General features: G+C 41.1%; 1 protein-coding gene across 1 annotated transcript in view; it reads left to right on the top strand.

Annotated features, from left to right (window-relative positions):
• Positions 1–23,659, top strand: part of LOC104919397 (calsyntenin-2) — a 238,843-nt gene that overhangs the window by 180,318 nt on the left and 34,866 nt on the right. The window contains exons 6-8 of the mRNA XM_010731408.3: positions 2,383–2,568; positions 4,401–4,658; positions 5,981–6,102. Coding sequence (XP_010729710.3) covers positions 2,383–2,568; positions 4,401–4,658; positions 5,981–6,102 — 566 coding nt within the window. The remainder of the gene's footprint in view (positions 1–2,382; positions 2,569–4,400; positions 4,659–5,980; positions 6,103–23,659) is intronic.

Genomic DNA, 23,659 nt, shown 5'->3' on the forward strand with positions numbered 1-23,659 from the left:
TGTCAAAAACTAGCTGCCCAGTTGGAGTATGGACTTCAATTGCATGCTCTGCACTCTGGCAGGAGACCACCTATCTCTCTGTATCCATAAGGTTTAGTGAATGAAAGCTGGTCACTGCCCCCTCTAGACAAATAGACATGAGATTAAAAACTATTAAGAGGTGAGGAGAGTGAAAACACCTCAGAGACAGTACCTCTACTATCCCTCATGTTTGTCCAGTGTTCTTTAACCCATATAGCTTAATCATCCACTTCCAGACTCAGCCTAACCCTTCCCCACACATCTATATGCACACTATGTGCTCAAACCTATTATGTCTTATTTATCCTTCCACATTCCCTCACTCCTTTCCATACATCCTTAACCAGGCTCTACTCTGCCCCCCCGCCTCCCTCTTTGGATGTGGAGCCAGCTTGGCAGTGTTGAAGCCAAGTCCTCGACAGGTCGTTTGACTCCCAGTTGTCGATGGAGTGTGTTATTACCAGAGCACCTGCTACGCCCTTTCTCTTTCTGAAAGGCGCAGCATCATTCCTTTACTCAGCATGGCAGAGCAAAACAAAGGCAAGAAAACAGATTCAACAAACACATAACCCGCTGGATTTGAAGATTATTCTAACCCATATGTATCCACATTTGTTTAGACCGTACATCAATTACTGTAGCAGAAGATATGAAGAAGAAGAAGTGAGAATGTTCAAAGCTTCTTCTAGCATCTAAACTGAATTTTATATTACGCGCAATACATCTGATTTTACAGAGGAAATGCCATATTGCTTTAAGGAAACGTTTGACATTTTGGGAAATGCACTGACTCACTATCTTGCAGAGAGTTACATTAGAAAATCAAAAGGCTTCTATTGTATGTATTGAGATGGTTAGCTTCCATTAGCCTAAAAACCGGAAACAGAGGAAAACAGCCGATCTGGCTCTATCCACAGTTTAAAAATGTGTTTACCAGCACCTCTAAAGGGCATTAATTGAGATGTTGTATCTCATTTGTTTAATCCTTACAAAAATAGAAGTTTAAAAAGGACAAGTAACAGTTTTACAGGGGATTAAGTGCCAGACTATTTCTTGGCTGGGGGAAGAAGCTTCCTGGAGTTCCTGGATTGTTATTGTTTGTGGTTGTTGAACCTACAGAATAAGGTGATTATAATTAGGGATAATCAGGAAATGTGAGCAAAGAAAATGCGTGCAAGAAAAAAAGATACAGAAACGCATAAATTACCACACTCCTTTGTGTTTATTTCCTTCTTTTTTTCTTTTTTCTCTTTTTTGGCACACATGCATTTGTTCTCATTTTGCTCGCACCATTGTTTGTGCCTATTCTCATCACAGCCGCTGACAATCCCATAGTAACAGTGCTGCAGCAGCCCACAGCACTCGCGAACTGGAGGAGGTAAATCAGCTACAAAACAGATGTATGTGTGTATGTGTATGCGTCTGAGTGTGAAGTGGTGAGTGTGTGAGGAAGCAAACATGGCAGATTTAACAGGCTGGTGAGCAACAAAGAGCTGCTCCCTTTCTTCTTCTCCACTCATGCTTATGCCTCTAGCTCCTTACTAGCAATGCTAATGGATGGATGGATGGATGGATGGATGGACGGATGGATGGATGGATGGGAACTGTTTATTAGCAAACATTAGATCAGATAGGACGATGGTGGGATGTTTGGTGCTCAATTAATCTTGAGATTTGCTCGTAATGAACTAGTTTCATACAGTGATGGTGCAATGATGCTGCTGTATGACAGAAGAAGGTAACTGGACTGACAGGCATCTGACTGTGCCAGTGTTGGAATTCTGTGCAGACAGCATTCAGGGATGAACCGGGCACGCTGTTTGAAACTGAAATAATGAGTGAGATTGTCCCTGTGTAAACAAAACTCACATAAACACTAAACAGACGACATAATTTCACAGTTTATTCTCTTGTTATCTCCGGAAGAGACCGTGCAGGCAAACACAAATTTACAACACAGAGGCTGGGAAAAAATGAAGGGAAAAGCAGAAAAAACATCACGGCTGCACAAAATAATAGCCTGCACAGACAGAAAAGGCAATTCACAGCTGACAGGACAGGCAGTGACAGCATAATGACTGCTGCCACTAATGCAGGTACTGCACTCCAACAACAATGCAGCAATTTCATTAGCCAGTCGGGCACATTGGGCCAGAAGGATATTGAGTTGTGATGCCAGAAATATCAGTGACAGTGAGCAATTGAAAATGGGGTATTGTTTTGATGTTAGCCTAAATGGACAAAATGAGATGAAAAACATGCAATGACAACAGCAACAAGTAGAGATAATATTCTGTGTCAGGGCCGTGCGTTTCAGTGTGCAGTTACTAATGCTATTGCTCCATCTCCCTATCTTGCCAGGTTGGAATAAGCGAGTCGACTACGAGCCCGGTACAGGAAGTAAGCAGCTGTTTCCTAAGATGCACCTAGAGACCTGTGGCGGGCCGCTGTCATCGGTGAGGACCACAGTGGAGCTGCAGACCAGCCACATCGGGAAAGGCTGTGACCGTGAGACCTACTCTGAGAAATCTCTACAGAAACTATGTGGTTGGTTCTCCACACACACACACACACAAAAAACTTTTCAGTTATGTTCCGATGTTCTGAATAAAATAATCGTGTTAGTGTGACCAGAATGACAAAGTAGTTTAGATTGAGTGTGCATGTAGCAGTAATTCACATGAGAGTTGGACCTGTGGCTATTAGGATGGTGGATATGTCAAATATACAGTGGATGGCTGATCAAAGATAACTTCTGACTGAGGCTGCAAACTGAAAGTTGGTGCAGTGAATTAGAAGTAAGCTTCTGCTAAAAGCATCAGTGGAACTCACAGCCTGAATACCAGGGTCAGACAAGGCCTGAGGCACCCTCCTCTGCCCTTTTTTTAAACCAACATCTAAAAGCTCCCGGTCCGTGTTGCTTTCTTATCTCCACTTGTGTCCCTGGTAAAGCCCTGTGCTAAATGAAGGCACCAGAATAGCAACTTAAAGCTGTGTCACTAATGATGTGACAGAGCGAGGGCATTAGCCGCCTCAGATGCAGCCACGCTTTCTCTTCGTTGACTGATGAGCAGCCGAGCTGCCGCGTTGGTGCCCAGAGCGCCAACAAAGCAGCCGAGCCTTTCCGCGCCCCCCCCCTCCCTTCCTTCCTCACCCTCCCCGCCCACACTGCACCGCCAGCAGGGGGGCTGGAGTCATCATCTTTGACTAACGGCCTTCACAAGCCCCATTCTCAGCTCATCTGGATGCATAACGTCCCTTCCCTGCCTCCCCTGGCTCCCGGTCCATGCATGGTTTACCACTAAAGAGTCCTTTTCAGGCACCTCATAATTGTTATCTGATAGCGAATAGAATAAATTGTAATTGCTTTTTTAAAGCACAATCAATTTGAGATAATGTACAAAGACATCGGGCAAAGAGAAGGCTGCAGCTGGGTGCTGGAGAAGTCGATGCGTATTTATTTACTGAGGGAATCTAATTACTGGAGTCAGAATGTCGACGCTGGCATGAGTATGAGGTAGAGAAAAACACAGCTTTACAGACGGGAAAAACATCAATTAACGTGCTAATGTTGTGTTATTAGCAGAAATGAACAGATGCATGTTGCAATTGTTTGCCTGGACAAGGGAGACATGGTGAATTCTGATATTGCCCATTTTTTCTCGGAACAGCGTATCACTTTGATTTATTACCATCCGTAAAGTGTTACAAATGATTTATAAATGTGGTTTAAATGCATGAAAATAATTTTTCATTGTCACACAGAGGAGCAAAAGATATATCAGTTCGGGCATGTCTGTCATTGGGGAGATAGGTGAGCGACATGGCAGAAATAACGTTTGTCATGTTGGGGTTATTGTGTCAAAGGAATGGTGGTGTTGCTTTTAAAGGGAAGAAGATAAGGGGAGTAGGAAGACTCAATACAGTGCAGTAATGATTGGTGTGTTTTGTCAGGATGTATATAGATCATATAACAAAAGTGTCAGCTGCAAACAATTCATGTGCTTGGTTAATTCACACCACGTGCAGTCCTGCTCACAGAGTCCTTGCTCCGTCTTTTCTCTTTGTGTTACCATAGCACTCGGTCAATGTGTCCTCTCTGTTTCCATAGAGGCACACTTCGTTGTGAGCTATGTTCTGAATTTGTGAACAATGATTCACATCTCTTCCCTTTTGAAAGTCAGTTTCATTTGCAAGGAATCAATACCCACATCCTCTATCCATCTCGGCCCATTGATTACATATTAAGCCCAGCCATCTGCCTTACTCATAAGTAATCATTGCCAAGGTTAGGCCAATATACACTGCATATCTGCCATGATTGTTATTGACACATCTTCTGTTGCACCTTTTATTTGTTCCCACGGCGATGACCCCAGGGGCCTCCTCGGGCAGCACTGACCTTCTCCCTGCCCCCAGCGCTGCAACAAACTGGACAGCTTCCCTGGTGACTGACAGCGGCAGGGACAGTGACTTGATCTTCAGGTTTGACGGTCGTCAGGCGGCTAAAATCCCAGACTGGGTGGTACCACAGAATCTGACAGATCAGTTCACCATAGCAACCTGGATGAAGCATGGACCCAGTCCTGGGCTCAGAGCTGAGAAGGAGACACTACTCTGTAACTCCGACAAGACTGGTGAGTTTGAGTGTGTGAAAAATGTGATCATATAATGTATATAGTTATCATATTCCATATTTTTCTTATTGCCAACAAATCCCATGAATAACCAAAGCCAAAGTAGCCAAAGTCTGGTTTACATGTATTCCCCTGCGCCATAGAGGTCCATTGTTGCCCAAAAAGACATCAAACAGCCTGTTAGACTGGGTGTTCATTAAAATTAACATTGGCGCTGCAGTAAATTTTTACTTAATCCCACATATGTAACCATCCTGCTGCTGTTAATACTCACTACACTACTGCACCAAATGTGTAATTAATCCACAGCAGAATATAGTCCCCAACAAACTACAGTTCCTGTTGTTTAAGAAAATGACTTTGACTTTTGTCCCAAATATAGGGACAAATAAACTTTGAGGCCACAGTTTAGGGAAGGCAGAAAGTATTGATTTATCATCTTGCCTGGATTTCTGACATTAACAATGCATAATAGCATCAGCCATATCCAGCCTATCATAATCTAGCACTTACATGCTACTTACATGTTGCATCTGACTTGACCATGGTGGTTCAAATTTAAATCATAAACTCTACACACCATAAATCATTTGAGTGGGTCAATGGCAACCAAGCCTCTGATTAGAGATTTTGTTACAATATGTCAGGAGGTCAACTGACTGAGAACAGGGTGTCCACATTACAATAATAAGACACTGACTACCCCCCAACTCCACGGGCAACACCAAGAGAGGCAATAAAGGCCACCAAGAGTGGATACAAAGCTGTTGCAATTGTTCCCAGAACATGTATACATATAGAATATACATGCACATCCACAGTTATGTCCAATGCTATTTAAGTGGATAGTGATCTTTAATTTAATACTATGGCCTATCACATCCATAATGACGATAGTTTATCAATGGCCCCATCATTTGCTGTTGCAATCGTGGGCAATTGCTCGAACCCCAGAGAGGTAACATCCGTCTTTTCTTTAGGACCATTGTATATATACTGTTAATGATCCTAAAGTGAATTTGGGGAGAAGGTCTACTTAAATACTCTTACACTGAACAAAGTTTGGAGCTCTGTGATGATCCAGCTTAAAAAGTTCAGTAACATCACAGCATTCTTTGCCCACAGGGATGATGTTGTGTTAAAAAATTCTAGTGAAAAATTACATGAAATGACCTTTAGAAAGTTGGTCTCGAAGTCGAAGCAGTGCTGCTGTCCTAGTTTTGTGAGGTTTCATAAAGCTGCATGTCCAGTTTACCTGACAGTGAGTAGGTGTGATGATCTAGTCCCTAGTGCTTACACCGCATTCTCCCTCCCTCCCACAGAGATGAACCGTCACCACTACTCACTGTATGTCCATAATTGCCGCCTGGTGTTCCTGCTGAGGAGAGACTTCACCCAGGTGGACACCTTTAGACCGGCCGAGTTCCACTGGAAACTGGAGCAGGTAAAATGCTGTGACGCACTGGGACACATAGAACAGATAGGCTAACTTGTGTGACATATAACACAAGTGACCTCAGTTTATACCTCAACTCACCATTGTGGATTTGATAAGTAGGTCATGACAAGTCTCACAGACAAGAATGAAGCCCCCATCTTGCATTAAACCTGGACAAACCTATTGGACATTCATTGAGGGTTCTTTTTTCGGTGTAAACCATATTAAATCTTGCCTGGGAACCAGACAAATCTGCAAACTTGTGTTGAGAGAATCCCAGGCAATCAGGGAACCCATTTGATATTGTCTGTTGATGATCTTCTGACAAGCTTTTTATTAGCTTTAGTTATTTGCATTCATATGCAGATAGCTGTAGAGATGAGCACATATGAAGCTGCTAATCAGACTGTAGAGGAAGTTTATATATCCACAGGCTACAATGGAAGCCTAGAAACATTAATCATTACCCAACAAGCTAAATTATCCTCAGATGATAGCTGATGGGTTCTGGGCATGAGCCAATCGTAACCGTTTATTCTAATTTAGGGCAGTTTTTATGCAATTACTATAGAGAAGCTCGACTGTACTGGCTGTTCCGTAAACAACCAAGATGGCTGCTGCTGATCTGGAACAAACATTTTGGTCAATAAGAAGGTTTGCCATCTTTCCAACACATGTTTTTTTGCACTGATTGGCTGTTGGTCTATAAAATTGTGTCCTGAACCATTTTAATCAGTGTCCTTTGATAACACCTCTTGGAAAATTAAAAGGAACTGAGAGATTTCAAACTAATTTGCATTGCGGATTGATCTTGTGAATGATGTCAGACTAATATTAGTCTGTATCTTGCACACAAACATTAGCCAGTTGACAGAACCTCACTAACTGCTTGCCCATCAGGTCGATACAAACTGTAGCACTGTAGCTGTGTATTTATTTCTATTTGGTGGTTGGCTGCACTAGAAATGCTCCTACAATCCAAAATAATTCTTAACCTTTAATTAACCCTAATTAATTCAGAGAACTCCACTTAATAGCCCTACATTTTTTAAAATGGATTCAGTGCTTTGCCGTGGATATAAAGACAACCTTGATATTTTATTATAACCAGAGCTGTCTCTTGTTACTTTCTCTCCTCTGCATTTCCGTCGCCTGACATGTCATAGAAAGATTTCTCTAAGGAATCAAATATTTCCAGAGATAGAACATTGTGTTACCTGACATGGGTTCAGAATTATTGCAGACATGCTTTTTGGAAGGCTTTTTGTTTGGAGTAAAAATCTTGGTGAGACTGAAAATATTTTAGACAAACAGTCGAAAAAAATGTCATCATTTTGATTTGGTGATCCGTGGGTTAAAATATGCCGTTCTCTCATCACTTTGATAAAAATCTTATTTGATATTTAATCAAAGTCCCATTAACTGTATGAGTGAACTCTAACTTTCAAATACAAATACATAGCATATCATGCACCAAAATATTTTAAAGTGACCCTTTCTTGGACAAACAGGCACAGCAAACAGAAAGAAGTATGCATGGTCCAGGGACATGTGTATATATCTGTGTGTGTGTGTGTGTCTGTAGACGGCAGCTGTCTGTTGATCAAGGATGCTGTCTTAAAGTCATACAGGTCACCTTGACTTACAAGACCTCGCACTCACCCATCGAGGATATTTGATTCAGGGGAGAGATGCACAGCTGAGCCAGGACATCCAGATACAGCACCCAGGGCTAATTTGATCAGACAGATCACTGGTCTTGATTGGGGGAGAGCATGAAAGAGGTCATCCATCAGCCTCCTATTGCCACATGCCATGTGTGAGGCGTCATCTGGAGGAATTTAGACGTAGGATTCCCACAGAGTATCAGTCACTGGTCTGTTTTCTTATCGCTCAAGAGAAAAGCCTTTACACTGAATCCTGTATTTTGTTTTCTTTTGTTTAGTTGACCTGGTTTGCTAGTTGCCCTTGTGAGGATAAAAATAAAGTTGCATGGAATAAATTAATTTGAAGTAAAAATTAAGAAACCAGTATTTTTGGCAGCATGCATTAGGGGAATTCAAATTTACAGAAACTATTTATTATTTAACAGTTGGCTAAATAATTTCATATATAAAATGTAAATAAGACAGAGTTTAGAAACCTTTTGGGTGTCTGAATTCTTGAGAGTTTTTTTCCAGCTGAATAAGGGGTATGTTTGGAGAACTTGAACTGAAGACCTTAGGATTTCTAAAGTCCTGGAGACAGCCTGTAAGATTTTACTTTTTATTAACTATAAGTGTGGGTCAAGGGATGGCAATGTTGGTCAGTTAAATGGTCCACCACTTTGTTCAAGATTGATATATCTTCATTATTTCTGTTGATTGTCAGGGACATGATCCCAGCAGAGGACTGTGGGGTTCTTTCTAGGTACTGGCTTCCTCCCACAGTACAAAGACATGTAGGTTAACTGGTGACTCTAAACTGGCCATAGGTGTAAATATGAGTGTGAATAGTTGTTTGTTTCTATGGGTCCACTCTGTGATGAAGTGGCGACTTGTCCAGGGTGTACCCCCAAACACATTTGTGTTTCTGGTGAAATGTCTCAACAGCTGCATGGATTCCCATAACATTTGTTACAGACATTCATGAATTTCAATAACTGTCACTGTACTTTTCATTAGGACAAATCTGAAATTGTCCAGTGCGTCGGTTAAATATCTGCAAACTAATGGCTAATGTCAGCCTAAGCTGGATGCTAATGTGCTAAACTAAGATAGTACACATGGTAAACATTATTCACGCTACACAACAGTATCTAAGCATTGTCATGATGAACATGTTAGCATGGTGACATACAGTGTCAGTTGTCAGACAGTGCAGCATCACAGAGCCATTCCTATCCTCATTTCACATGAGCCCTGTTGCCATATCAGCCAAAAGTCTAGCTCATCCTTCCTGTTATGTGTTGTCAAGTGAGGGTTGAATGTTAATAGGCCAAAGGAGGCAGTATTCCTTTTGATGTAATAAAGTTTAATTGATCTATGATAAAATGCATCATAAAGCTACATAAAATAAATTGGTAGATTAGGTTGGATTTTGACATTTCTTTGGTGATTAACAAAAAACATTTAGACGGTCATTTAATTCTATGGCCTTGTCTAAATTGATCTCTCTTTTTTTATTATTTTTACATTTTTGTTGCCTCTAGGTGATAAAAGTTTCTATTACCATGCTGGAACCGCATACATCTTTTAAATAGGATGCACAATTATTTTGTGCTAGTCAAGCTTCCTGAGCACTTTTTGAATCTCCTTTTCTTTCCTACGTCCTCTCTGAAGTTAGCTCGGAAACCCTGGGGCATAAAAGGGAACTTTCATTAAGTCACTATCTCCCCTCGCCTTCTCGCCACGTTCTCCTCATCTGCTAATGTCTTTTAAACAAAATGAACTTCTGAATACCTCCATCCCAGAAATCTCTTCCCCCAGAAGAATCTCCTCCGCTCCCTACATTGGTTTATCACAGAAGTGCAATTAATTTCTCATACAATCCAGTCAGACATTGCAAGTCACTACATAATGACTGAAACAGGGGGTGTAAGATGGGTGCAGATATTAGTTTTACCTGCTGAAAAAAATGAGTATACTATCTGTTAATAACAGACATGGAGTAATTTAAGCCAGCATGGCTTTATTCGTGTACGCCTATTGTGTTCCATGTGATTTAGTATTTTAAGCTTTGCTATCTGTGCTGTTTGCATTGTTGCGAGAGATGGGCTGAGGTTTTTATTGGCTTGAAGGGATTTGCATTGAGCTTGTATTGAACATGTCTTTTGTCAGCTGTTTCATATTCTTTAAATGCAGACTACCATTCAAGCATCTCAAAGAAGGAGACTGTCAATCCTGAAAATGTTTTCTGCACGAGCCAGTACCGAATGAGCCCCTGCATGTATTAACTATGTCGAAAATTGGATGGAGTCTGTACATTCCCAAAAATTGCCTTTGGCACACACAGGTATTCAGAAAATTCACAGTATGAAAGAGTGACTTGCACATCCTCACTGGGACTTTACTTCATGACTGGTATATCAACAGCAAGTGAGGCTTATGCTCTATTTAAATAAAGTCAATTATGCTTTTTAAAATTATCTGTTTTTCAGGGAGGGGTATATTAAGTTGATGGTTGATAACATCTTGCAGACTTGATTATCCTCATTTTCAATGATGAGGGTGTTGAAATTATTTCAATGATGACTGTTATTTCATATTTCTCTGGTTTTTAGTCTTTTTAAAGCTTTTAAACTTTTTCAGCTTCAAGGGGAATTGTTGTATATTTAGACCTGATATTTTTTATTTTATCATAGGCGCCTTTCTGTCACCTTTGTTGACATTATTCTCTTCATGACTATATTCAGTGGGCTTTATCACAAGAAGTTGTGAGTCATGACGGTTGACCATATTTATTGTATTAACAGCTAGCTTAGTTAACTGGCTGGTTGCCTGGTAAGCAAGGCATACATAGTTAGCAAAATATAGCTAACCCATGGAGTTAAGTAACTTTCATGTGGACTTATAGGTTGTTTTAGTGGTGGTCAATGGACCGTACTTTCTTGTCTTCTGACCATTCAAAGCACTTTTACGCTTTTTCTCATTCACCCATTCACACACATTCATACACTGATGGCATTGGCTGCTATGCAAGGTGCCCAAGGGCACTTCGACATGCAGACTGGAGGAGCCGGGGATCGAGCCTGATTAGTGAACAACTCGCTCTACCTCCTGAGCCACAGCTGCCACACGATATCTTACAGCACCTGGTGTTCCCAGAGATCAGACAAGATCGGGCATATTCAGGGTGGTATGGCTGTAAGTGGTGCTTTTCTCAATTCTCTAGGGAAGCAGCAACTGCAAAGTTAGCACAGCCCATGGCTACAAAGAGGAAAAGACCCATGTTAGAAAGTATTATAATCGTCCTAATGTTCCACATTTTGGTCTGCAGTGCAGTGGTTCATGGAATGCTGATGGGATGCAAGTCTGGCACATTAGGACCATAAGAGGTGGAATTTCTGTTTGCTGCTTGTAAATTGTCAGTGCAGTTTCATAACTTCCCACGTAGAGATACATGGAAATGCTCCGTGTACAGTTAGAACAAAGCCTGCATTGTCCTCCACTGACACGACGGAGAGACTGTGGCAATAGGAGAAAATCAATGAGAAGTCACCGCGAGCCTTTCAGCTGCAAAAAAGAATGAGAAAAAACGACTGGGATAATTGAGATCTAAATGATGTTTCCACCAGGAATCTAAATTGAATGTAAAAGTGACATCATTACCTCCAGCTACCCCATAGAAAACACTTATTTTCTCAGCAAAGCAATCAAGCAAACACCAGGGGGACTTTCTCTGATTTTATAAGTGGACAGCAGTGGGAAATATGAACTGTAATCTGTTACCGTCTAAGCAAAGCATATGTGACACGTGTGTCCTCATTGGAGCCAGGGAAGCAAATGAGACAACTATATGTGTAAATATTTCTATAAATGTTTTGTAGTTGTCTCATACTTAATGTGCCACATGCCACATTTAGTCCCCAACGCTGCTGCTTAGTGCTCGGTAGATGGCATACAGCGGCTCCATCAGCTTTTTCATTGCTGCACATTGACAGAGTGAGGCGAAAATTCTCTGTGGGTTCATCACTAGGAGAGGCACCTTTGACATTACGCATAGTCATTTAACACATTGTTCATATATATTTATTAGTGCAGCTTTAAATTTGAAGAAAGGCATCTCCAACTGTGGAGAAGGTGATACTTAGTCTAACCTTAGCAATTCACAAGGTGTACTTTATACAGCACTTGTTAGACTACATTTTATTGATTTTGAAGATGTTTGACCTTAGCATCATGTTATGAAAGTAAATTAAGGTTGATGATACCAATTCATTGTGCACATGAATGTATTCTCAGTCATCACAATATAAAATGGAGAACAGCATATTCTTTTGCCAACCACTTGGCATGATCCCCCTCCCCGTACATTCACGTATGCCTCCTGGTCCAGGCTTGTATTCAAAACAAACATCTCCCGAGCACAATTTAAACGTTGAGCATCTGGCATTTTCAGATTGCTTATGTGCTGCTGTTGACTGCTGTCATCCTTGTTTGAAAACCACGAGATGTTTAGGGACCACACTACCTGATGAGGTTATGAAATTATGTTGTTTCTTAATGAAGCGGGGAGCTAAAAGATGCCGTTTGTGAGAAAACAGTGAAGGCCTGCACAACATCTGTCTTGCTCGGAGAGGAAGGAGATTCCGAGAGAGGAAAGGCACACACCATTCATACATGCCAGGTTCTCTCACAGACCAAAAATCATTACAACAGGCTCAAATAATAGCACATGCAGCTGTCTCCCATTCTGCACCAAATTACTGTGCAAATGAGAGTGGTGCAATTTTGATCCACAAGCAGATTAGTAAAATAGGAGGAACGGTATAACACATTTTTAAATTGCAATCACTGAGCTGACCAAGTAATTCACAATAACAGCAACAGCTGAAAAAATACAACAATCCACAAAAATCGGGAATTTGTTTTCATGAAATCTTTTTCCTAACAATTCGTCCAAGTTCAAAGAAAAAACACACTGTTTGTAACTGCCCTCTACAACACATTCTGAGTTTGTCAGACCAAAGAAGAAAGTGTTATTAACCACCCAGTCAAATGATGAATGATGAATGATTAAAAATATCGACAAGTTTATGAAATTAGGTGTCCAAATCGTGTAAATATGAGAAGCTCAGCTCCAGGACTGTGGGTCCAAATCGTGTAAATATGAGAAGCTCAGCTCCAGGACTGTGGGGGCGTGTCCGCTGAATGCACTGAAGTCACGCCCACTCTGGGGGTAGTCAAGCTGAAATTTTTTGAAGCGACTGAAACGTGTCAGCTGAGTTCAGACAATGACATGACTAACTTTGAAACAAACAGCGAGATGAATTACTCTCTGTCTCTCTGCTAGGGGTGCAGGGGTATGCTCAGAGTGGCCTTGGCATGTCATCGAGCCACCCTTTAGGACCGCCCACAAAATCCTGGACTGAAAACTGGTGAAAAACAGTTTTAACCTCTAACTCCACATTTCAGTAATATATATCGTTCAAAGTCTTTTCACGTGTTTTCAACAACTATTTTCCAACATATTTCATGTATTTTAAAAGAAATCTCAGAAATACCTTGACACTGAAGGACAAAATGTGTAAGGAAAGAACTAACTACTTCTGCTACAGTTGTCGCTTTCTAAAGGCACCATGGGTCAGAGCAGAGTTGCATCTAGAAATTAAAAATGTGTTCATTACTCACAATAAGTCATCATCACAGTCAGAACATGCTAGCAAACACTGATGTTAGCACTGAGCATTGATGAGTATGGTCGAATGCAGCGGTGTGTTTAAGGCCTGGCTATTCACTTATCACTACTTCAGGACTTTTATTTTTTGGCCCCGGGACTTTTACTGCCGAATATTTAATATGAATTCATACAACCAGTGAATAATTCATGGTAGACAAAGCTATCCCCTCAATCACATGCAGACACAGACACATAAGACTTAGTGTTGCCAACTTGGTGACTTTCTCGCTCAAAGACTTTTTAGATGCTCTTAGGGATTTATTTAAAAAAAAGCATCAGCAGGTGAGTACATGGACTTTGTCACTTCATAATGGCGTCACCTGATTTCCACCTGACTTGAACCAATACTACTGTTCTTCTGCGGAGGACAGTCTCATAGTGTCCTACTTATTAGAGTTTTCTATTTTGGGGGTTAATTATTTTCTCCTCTTATGAACTATATACTGCCAACACATATTCTAGATTTTTAAAATTTCGGACAAATCCTATGGTTTGTGTTCAGCCCTAAATCAATAACAGTGTAAAAAGCGTCAAATGCAAAAATGTATCAGGTCTTTCAGTTTTTTTGCCTTATCTGTGTTGCTATTTTATGTCTTTCTGTAACACATACACACTCACACACTGCCTTTCTCTCCTCATGGGAGGGGTCCTGTTGAATGATAGATGACTCCTACTAAAGAGCCCGCTAAATTTAGAGCTCTGCTGCAGCAACTGGCTCCAAAGAGCATGATGGGCACACACACACACACACACACACACACACACACACACACATACTTACATAAACAGGCTCTCGAAGGGTCTTCCTGGTTGTCTGTTTGATGTACAAGTAGACTCACTCTCATTCAGACCCGTTTGAACGTCAGTTCTTGTCTCCTCTGTCCACCTGAGCCCCCCAGACCACATGCTTTTTTCTGTGTGTGTTTGTGTGTGTTCTGAGCCAACATCTAGCTCTGGGTCAGGACTAAGATCTCACTGTTTACTCAGCTTAAGGCGAATATCTCACAGCTTTACTGACAAATACTGTGACCGCTGTCCAGCTGCACTTTGGGAGTAAGCGGGAAGACACTTACATCGGCCTTTATGCGCAATCGTCCATGCCACTCTACCTGTAAAATTGCACCAAGTGGAGCGTAAAAATCCTCTGTGCTAAAATCCTTCTGACATACAGTGGTCATCAGAGCATCCATCCCCTCTGTGGTACCCACACAGCACATATTCACATTAAAACAGTGAATTTATTGCAAACAACACGGAAGCCATCACTGGATTCTCTATATTGATTGGCAGTCATGCAAATAGCCTTGTTTGTATTCAGGTGGAGTATCTTATTGACAGTAGGAATCAATAACCACAGAAAGGGTAGAGACAGGGCAGAGGAAGTAAAGGAATGATAAAAAAAAAGATTAAAAAAAAGGGTAGCAGAAGGAGAGAAACACATGGTGATGGAGGGAACTAAGGGAAGGAAGGGCTTCCCACTGAGACAGACTCATGCCAATATATAACATATTGTGGGGGGTAGCTGGAAGAAATAGAAGTAGACCATAAATAATAGAACAACAGCAGCCTTAATTCTTACTGCTGCTATCATTCAAACATAATCTGTTTGATAAGCAAGATGATAGACAGATAGAAGAACAATACAGTCGCACAGGGTGTAGGGAAAATAACATGCAAAATAATAATTTAACAAATGTAATCGGAGCAGGCAGATTGCGTCGTTGCAGTCCACTCTGTATGATATCACTCATTCATCAGAGACAGCATTATCTTCTCTTATATTCTGCCAAGGTGTCTCTCAACCTCTGCTATCACAGTATGCTTCACAAATGAAATCAGCCTTTTATTACAAGCACACTTTCTGAAAACCCCCGTTCCAAGCAGTTTTCCATCATTTTTATTCCATGCACATCCCGCCATCCCTGGATAATATTACCTCCTCTTTATGAGAGTTGGAAGTACTGTAGGTCTTAGATAGGTAGAAATCGTGCTGGAGAGGCCACTAAATGACAGGGTGGAGGAGCAATGGCTTTTATTACCTTGCTGGCTCTTACTCTGTGTGTGTGTGTGTGACACAATATCAGTGACATGCAGAGTGGTAGGGATAGTTATGTATGTGTTTGTGTAATTGTGCACAGTGAGTGCATCACCACGTGTCATTGAGTGGAAGAGTTTTATGTGTGTGTGACTGCATATGCCTTAAGTATGTATGTAGCAAAGGTGTTTTGGTTCAAGTCAATTAATTTGTGTCCTTTCTAAGTCAAGTCTCAAGTCATTTGTGTCAAGTACAAAAATAGTCCTCCTCCCAGCCTGCACAGTGAAAGCCTTTCAGATGATCCAGAACTCAGCTGTGTGCCTGGTCTTCAATCAACCCCGAAAGGGCACATGTTACCCACAGGCTCCACCAGCAACCTGTATTAAATACAAATCGCTAATGCTCGCCCACAAAGTAGTCTCCGGTACCCACCTACTTGAATGACCCTATACGGGCATATGTTACCTCACGACCGTTGCGCACCTCCAATGAACGACACCTGGTTCTACCACCCGTTGGCTCAGGGCAATACAAACTTTTCCCGTCTGTTGTTCAGTCACATCTGACTTCATCTGCTTTAAGTCTGAAGTCAGGTTGAGTCTTTAGCAATCAAGCCTTGAGTCCTGGTGTTGTATGTATAAGGTAATATGTAAAGATAAAAAGACCTGTGTCCCTCACTTTGTAGCTCTTTGTCTGTTTGTTATGTGTACCCGTGTGTGTGTGTGTGTGTGTGTGTGTGTGTGTGTGTGTGTGTGTTGTACAGCAGTTATGCACTTGTTCACACATTTTGATGCCCACGATACATGTGTGGGTGTGACTTTCTGAGAAACTGGGGACCTTTGATATCACTTTGTAATACAAGGGAGCACAAAGGCCAAATAAAAGAAAATAACAGCAAAGTAAAAGCTGCTGTTCTGTGCCATTCATCATATTAATCTGGACCAAATGGGTTCACTGAATCTCCTCTTCTTCCAGGAAATCTCTCTCTTAACCCTTCGCCCTTTCCTCCCTCTCACTTGCTTTATTTTTTTTTTCACCCCCACCCCCCTCCCTCACAGATTTGTCTTACTTTCAGATAACTCTCCCAAACTCTCTCCACTAATACTTTTGCCTACCCAAATAGTTTTTAAGTTTAAAATGTGCAGTGCAGCCCTTCCCTCTGACTGACTAAAGCACTTCCTGGATTGAGGGTGGCTGTCAGAATCTGCAGCGAAGATTTATTGTGCACATCCCACCCTGACCTTAAGTGTGGTATGAGAAAGAGAGATGAATTGTAGAAGAGATAGAGACAGAGAGGCGGAGGAATAAGTGAGCCTGGTAGAGGGGTGGTAAATTTGGTGTAGGAGTATCGGCAGTGCACGTGTTGTCAGGGCTTAGGTAATCAAAAGGTGGCGTGTGATGGATGTAGTGTGGCAGTAGGGGAGATGGCATGATGCCCCCTCTCTCTCTCTTCCCTTCACTCTGTCTCCTTCCACTCCTCTGCTAAAAGTCTGTGGCAACTTTCACCACTGCTTAGTTTGTACTGACAGTTAAAACCTGTGGGACCGTGTTTGACTTTTTTTTTTCCCCTCCCACTGAGGCTGCTCTTGTTTCACAATCCCTTCTTTTTCTCTCTGTCTCTGTTACGCTACCCTTCTCCCTCACCCAGACGTCCACCCTCCCTCACTGTCACAGTCTTTTCTGCCTTACCGCTGTGCCTAAAGTAGGATATACAGATATATTGTAGTCACAGAGTGGCTCCAGGAGAGTGATTCATTGCGTCTGAGAGACTGATGCAACGGACAAATCCAGAAACATTCACGCATTAGTTCATGGTTTTAGGCGTAACAGGAAATCAGCACTTTTACCTCCTACATACTATGACACCACCTATCAGTATTCAGCAGCAGAGACACCACTATCTATACGTCAATCATCAGAGAACAGAAACTTTTCTTTGGAGCTGAACAAGCTTACTGAAACTTATTGAGCTCAGCCCTGTGAACAGGTGATGTAAAATGAACACAATACATGCGTCACAGGTGTAGAGCAATCATTTTCGACCCTCTAAGTGGACTCTATATGTGTTGTGTCTATATGTGTGTTTCTCCATCACACCTCACAGCAAGGTGAAGTGGTTTTTACCTTGATGGTATGTCGGACAGTAAAATCTTGTCGCCTGCAGATCTTCATCCAACATCTCAGTGTAGCTGTTTCTGTTTGTACTCAGTCATGTGTTTAGTTATTCAGACCCGTTTTAGGAATGCTAATTAAGCTCACCTAACTTGGTGCATATATTATTCATATCAATAAAAGTGGAATACTTTTAATGTGAAGCAGCAGCGGTAGTTTGCAAGGTCAGTTTCTGCTGTCTGATATGTTAAATTACAAAACAAGAACACTGGAGTGAAACTAAACTCCAAACCACAGAGATTCAGTCTATGGAGCAGAATCATGATCAGCCCAAGCAGAAACACAGCAGACCCAGACCAACCCAGGCTCAAGGGGCGAAAAAATGGATGAGTTTAAAGCCAGTTAGTTCATATGAATTTATAAAAGTTAACTAAGATAATAAGTTAGAATGGCAAGATGCTGTTATATTACTGGCTTCATGTGACCTGTCCATCAATATCTTTGATTGTTTTGCTCTAAACGTAGCCTAAAAGGTGTGATTACTCTGAATCCACCTTCCAGGCTCTCAGCATTCAAGGTCCCAGCTCTCTCTCTCCATACAAATCCCACTTAAACCCTTCTGCACATACTGTACACACAGTGGATCCCCCGGTATCAGCGTTAGACTTTAGCGCACACTCCTATCTGGTCCTATTCCAAACCGATGGCTACAACGCTCAGATCAGAGGGTTTCTGTCTGACTTGAATTTAAAGCACTCAAAGCAACGGGCTCGAGCATTGCAGCATGTTTGTGTTTTTGTACCATATCAGACCAGACTGAAGAATAAAAGACGAAGATGATGAAAAAGAGAGTCTGACACTGTAAGGGCAGACAACTGTTTAACTATTGCTCACATGTTGTTTACTTCATATCATCTACCTCTGATATGACACACAAGAATCTCTCCATCCAGCGTAAACAGCCATAATTTAAATCTAAACACTGGCTACACGCCCAACATATTCTTTTGTTTACGACCTGTCCAAAAACATCACTATCAGTGCTTGAGTTCTGGATACTGATACACACAGTGGTAATTCACTGCTGAAGTTTCACACGGCTACATTCTGTGGTGCAGCTGCAGAGATGCCATGCTCAGTTTCTGACTGGAGATCAACTGGGGTGAAATAAGGTAGTCCCACTTTCTGTAACCTAATATTCTGTTTGCTAACAGACCCAAAGGAAAATATTTTGGAGACCCTTGGATCTAAAAAAAATGTATATTATTTGGGCCAAAATGTTCCCAATACTAGCTCTAAGAAATTGTAGACAAGATGGCTAGAAAAGTTTAGTAAAAGTCTGTGAGCAGTTAAAAAGTGAAATAGCCTTTTTAATATTGTTATGCTTTTGGTTTGATATGCTCCACATTCATTTCTTTTATCCAGCACTAAAGTCTGGTCTTAAATCTGTCTTTCACATAAACCTGCTTTTAAAAAAATATATACAAATCAATTTGAAATTATGGCTGCGATTTGCTTCTTTATTTACTCTTTTTATGACACTGTAAAACAGTGACTGAAAATCGGATTCACACACTGACAGTGTCACAGTGGGGGGGTTATTGTGGTTGCCTATATGACTTACGCCAGACATTAAACCACTCTGCAGTAAGTGCATGTTCAATATCTTTTTGTTTTCCATTAGATTTTATAAAGGTCTGAAAATGTCCTCCCGCTGGGTTTTAAATATTCTGTCTACCTTTCTTTTCTCTCATTCTGTGTCTACCTTTCCTTTCTTTCTGATGTACTTAGCGCTTTTGTTTTCTTTGTTCCCTCCCTCTGTTCCCACTTTGAGATAGTCTTGTTCTATTCATAGGAAATTATAAAAGAAACACGCAAGGTAATGTGGAGCCTGTCTGATAGATAATTAGCTGCTGTCCCACAAATCAACACTTCTCCCCTGAGCCACTGACAAGCATTAGGAGTGTTGACTAAAACTGTGTTTGTGTGTTCACAACTTAAGCAGCATGTAAGTGCACATGTGTAGAAAACACCTACGCATTCACAATGTTTTAACCCGGGGCTTTTTAAAGTCTGACACCGTGAGCCACCTCTCAGATAAAATTGAGACAACAATGGATTCAGTGAGTTACACTTTTATTTGTACATTTATTTACATTTTAAAAAACTAGCACCATTAAATGTAGTGCTTAGCAGTTCCTGCTTGCAGTGTGCCCATAAAATCATATATATGATTGATATGATGATAATGATAATTCTTGATTGTTTTGGAGTTCAAATGAGCGTCTTTTTCTCTATGATGCTGGGTTTTTGTAAAATGTGAATCACACTGAATCTAATATATGCGTATCGTTGTGTGACACACACAGTGTGTGACTCCAAGAGAAAGTAACAGTTTTTATGCAAATTGGGTGCTAGTGATTTTAAAGTTCCATAATTGCCTCCATCATGTGTCTCTAACCACTGCTGCACCTCCAACAGGTGACTGTTGGATAAAAGGGCAAAATCATCAAACTTTTAATAACCCTGGCAAGGCATGCACTCTTTAATCTAACGCTGCATCTTAACCTCTTGTCTCTCCCTCCTGCTTCCTTTGGGAGGAGTTGCACCTTACAGTATGAAAACATCTGTTCGACCTAAGTTGAAGGATGACTAACAGGAAACTACAGTATGCTCAGAAAGTAACTCTTTAGAGTAACAGCCTTTAAACTTCCAGACAGTGATACGTGTGAGAAGCGTGTTATAGCATAAAATATAAAAACTGGAAGGTAAGTGTCTCTTCCTGTGGGAAGCACAGAGAGAGGGACAGGAAAAGACTCAACAACATGGTCAAGAGGGTCAGCTCTGTCCTGGACTGCCCCCTAGACTCCACAGAGGAAGTGAGGGAGAGGATTATTAAGGATTATTAACAGCTCGACTCTGCTACTCCCACTAAGGAGCACTGTTCCAGGTACTTCATTCCAACAGCTGTCTAAGAAAAATGTGTCCTGCATGCAGTACAAACCTGGCTGCCACAATATTGAATAAAGATAAAAATATAGAAATATGCAGGAGCATATTTCATTGTAATTTTTAATTTTAGGCTTTCATTTTAACTACTTGATGGTTGCATTGAGATTTGTCATCATTTGTCATCAATTCAGAGTCCAATCAGATTACCTGTAGCATCAGCCAGGGCTTAATTGTAACCCAACACATTACATACTTCAAACATGATTCTGGATGCATCTTAGACCACTGAACCACCGGGACACCCCCAAATTTGTAATATTACACAGTATTTCTCTCCACTCTAACCATTCTGTTGCTCCATATAAACCCAACAGGGTGAGAAAGTCAATGTGATCAGTCTCACTAAAATTGCCATGCAACCCAAAAACCCTGTGGATATTAACGTGTGTGTGTGTGTGTGTGTGTGTGTGTCTGTGTTTTTTTTTCTTCTTTTTTTGTGATTGCTTGTGTGTGTGTGTGTGTGTGTGTGTGTGTGTGTGTGTGTGAGCGTGTGGCCTATTATGAGCTAGTGGAGAGGTCATTTGGCTGTTGACTCCCAGTCTCTGCCGGGAGCGGCTGTATAATTGCTACTCTAATTAGTCTCCTTTGCCAGCCGGTAATTCATAGTCACCTTCAAGTACCTCTCCCATACACATACACACACCATAGACATGGATACAGTACATGTATACAGACACACAGACAGACACATACTCACTTCCACACATCCAGCAGAAAGTGTTCCTCCACTATCACTTCCTTTTAATTGTTTTTTCTATTTTTGTAATTACAGGCTTTCAGACACCCAATTTTGGCTGCTTACAACAATTGACATGATAATGGCTTCCATGTTGACACTGAGCCGACGATGATTTATGGCAATTATGTGTTAGCGAACAGCACTTCTGCTAATGAATCTAGAGGCTAAGTATTTCTGAGGCCAGACAAACAGGATTGGGTGAGAGCCTTACCTTTAATGTTGCCGACATTCATTGAACTGTAAGCAACAATTTGCAACATTATGTCTGATTTTATACAATTTGCAGAACTACGTTAGCATATGGAACGTCTGTCAGTGCTAAAAGAGACAAAATACCTTACCTTGAGTACAAAAGCTTATTTTTTTATCAGTTCCTGGCCCTGCTTCTCCCAGTTTAGAGTGCCTCATTAGCTACAGTATACACGGTCACCTTGTCACTGCTTACTTGACTTTGGTGCTACAGCGTCACTTGGTCTGTTCTGACTGGTGGCTTGTAATGGCTAGCTCTGTGTTAGCAAAGCTTTAAATATTGTTGTGTAGACATTAGTGTGTCACATGCTACTGTGTCTAGATCTACCAGGAGACCATGTATGTTTGTTTGTTCCTACTTTCCAGCACCATTTACTAGGGATGGAAATCGAAAACCGGTTCATGTTGAGAACCGGTGCCCAGTGTTTCACTTCCTTGGAGTCGTTTGCAAAATTGGCAAACGATTCCCTTCTCTTCCAGTGGGCGTGAATTACGTCACCACATACGCAACAATCTTATCAATTCAAGAGTATTTGAAGGGAAACTGACTTTGATATAAGACAGGCTAAAAAAAAAACAAAATGCCAATCTTTTTAAGATAGAGTTATCATCAATTCCAAAAATGTAAGAAAGACTGTGTGTTGTTTGTCTAAAGCTTTAGAACTTAGACCTTTGCTAATTAGAAAGAATTAAAACCCCTCACGTCATTTCTTGATGTGCTCTGTGGTCAAGTTAAATATGCAACGTCAAGCCAAATGTGCTATAATGCATGGTTAGTTAGGTTAGACTTTCATAATGTAGCTTCTTTTGTTTAAGTTGTGAAACTGGTTGGGTTTAGGCACAAAAACTACTTAGGTTTAGAAAAAGTTACATAAAGTAGTTAGGTTACGTTACTTAAGTAACTTAAAGGAGGTCAGTGTTGACTTTTGGTTTTATTCTGGACACAAAGAGTACTCTTGTGGGTTTCTTCAACCTCCCCCACCACCTCCATATATCAACTTTCTCACCACTAAGGGCTACTAAGCAACAGTATTTGACATCACAGGAGTGAGACAAGGTTGAATGTGCAACTCAGGATCGGCTGATCAGCACATCTTTTTTTTTATAGTGCATATTTTATAAACCAAATCATTGATCATCTCAGAGATCTGGTTCGAAGCCTGGTCAAGGACAGTGGCAAGAGTATTTGGACTTCCTCCTATTCATATCTTTTGGGAGGCAGTGAAAGTAGAGCACCTCGAGAAAACTCACATAAAGAAGGGAGAACACACACCTCCAAACAGGACATATTTTCCTCAGGTGGCAGCTAACCACTGAGCTGATACATTTAGAAATGTATAAATATTACATTTTTACTTCTGTCTACAACATTTTTCAATTGACAAACAAATAAGAAAGAACAAGGTCATTGAATTGACTTCAGTTGTATAAAACTAATCCTTACAGTGATATCCTTCTAGCTCTCATTTGTCACAATGTGATCATTTCCTGGTTCATTTGGTACCTTACCATGCAAACCCACCAACCAATCCAATCCCTTCATTTTATACCTCTGCTTTCACTTTGAATCTACAGTAACATTCTCATTCCTTCCCTGCTCCTCCTCCCCACCCCTCCGTAAAGTCACCTTCTTTCCACTGCTCATCAATCTCTGTTGTGGAGCCTTCCTCCACCAGGCCCTATAGGCTCTCCTCCCCCCTAAACTCCCTCCCTCCACCTCTTTTACTTTCTCTTTCTTCCATCCTTCCTCTCTTTTCATCAGTCCCTTTTCCCCACGTCCACAAGCTAAGAATAACCTCATGTTTATAGGCATCTTTGCTGTCTTTGCCTGGTCATTCCTACTGTTGATTCACAATACCTAACTAGATTAAGTAATCTCAGGAGCTTCAGTGATTGCTTGGATTTATCTTTAGGTTAGTCTACACTATTCTTAGCCTGAATGCACAAAATCTTTAATAGATTCCTAAAGGACCATGGTACACAATAATAGGACATAGTTGGGCTGTTGTTCTCATACGTTCGACCCTATTATGATG

This window comes from Larimichthys crocea, chromosome VII (genome assembly GCF_000972845.2).
Source record: "Larimichthys crocea isolate SSNF chromosome VII, L_crocea_2.0, whole genome shotgun sequence".
Lineage (NCBI taxonomy): Eukaryota > Metazoa > Chordata > Actinopteri > Sciaenidae > Larimichthys > Larimichthys crocea.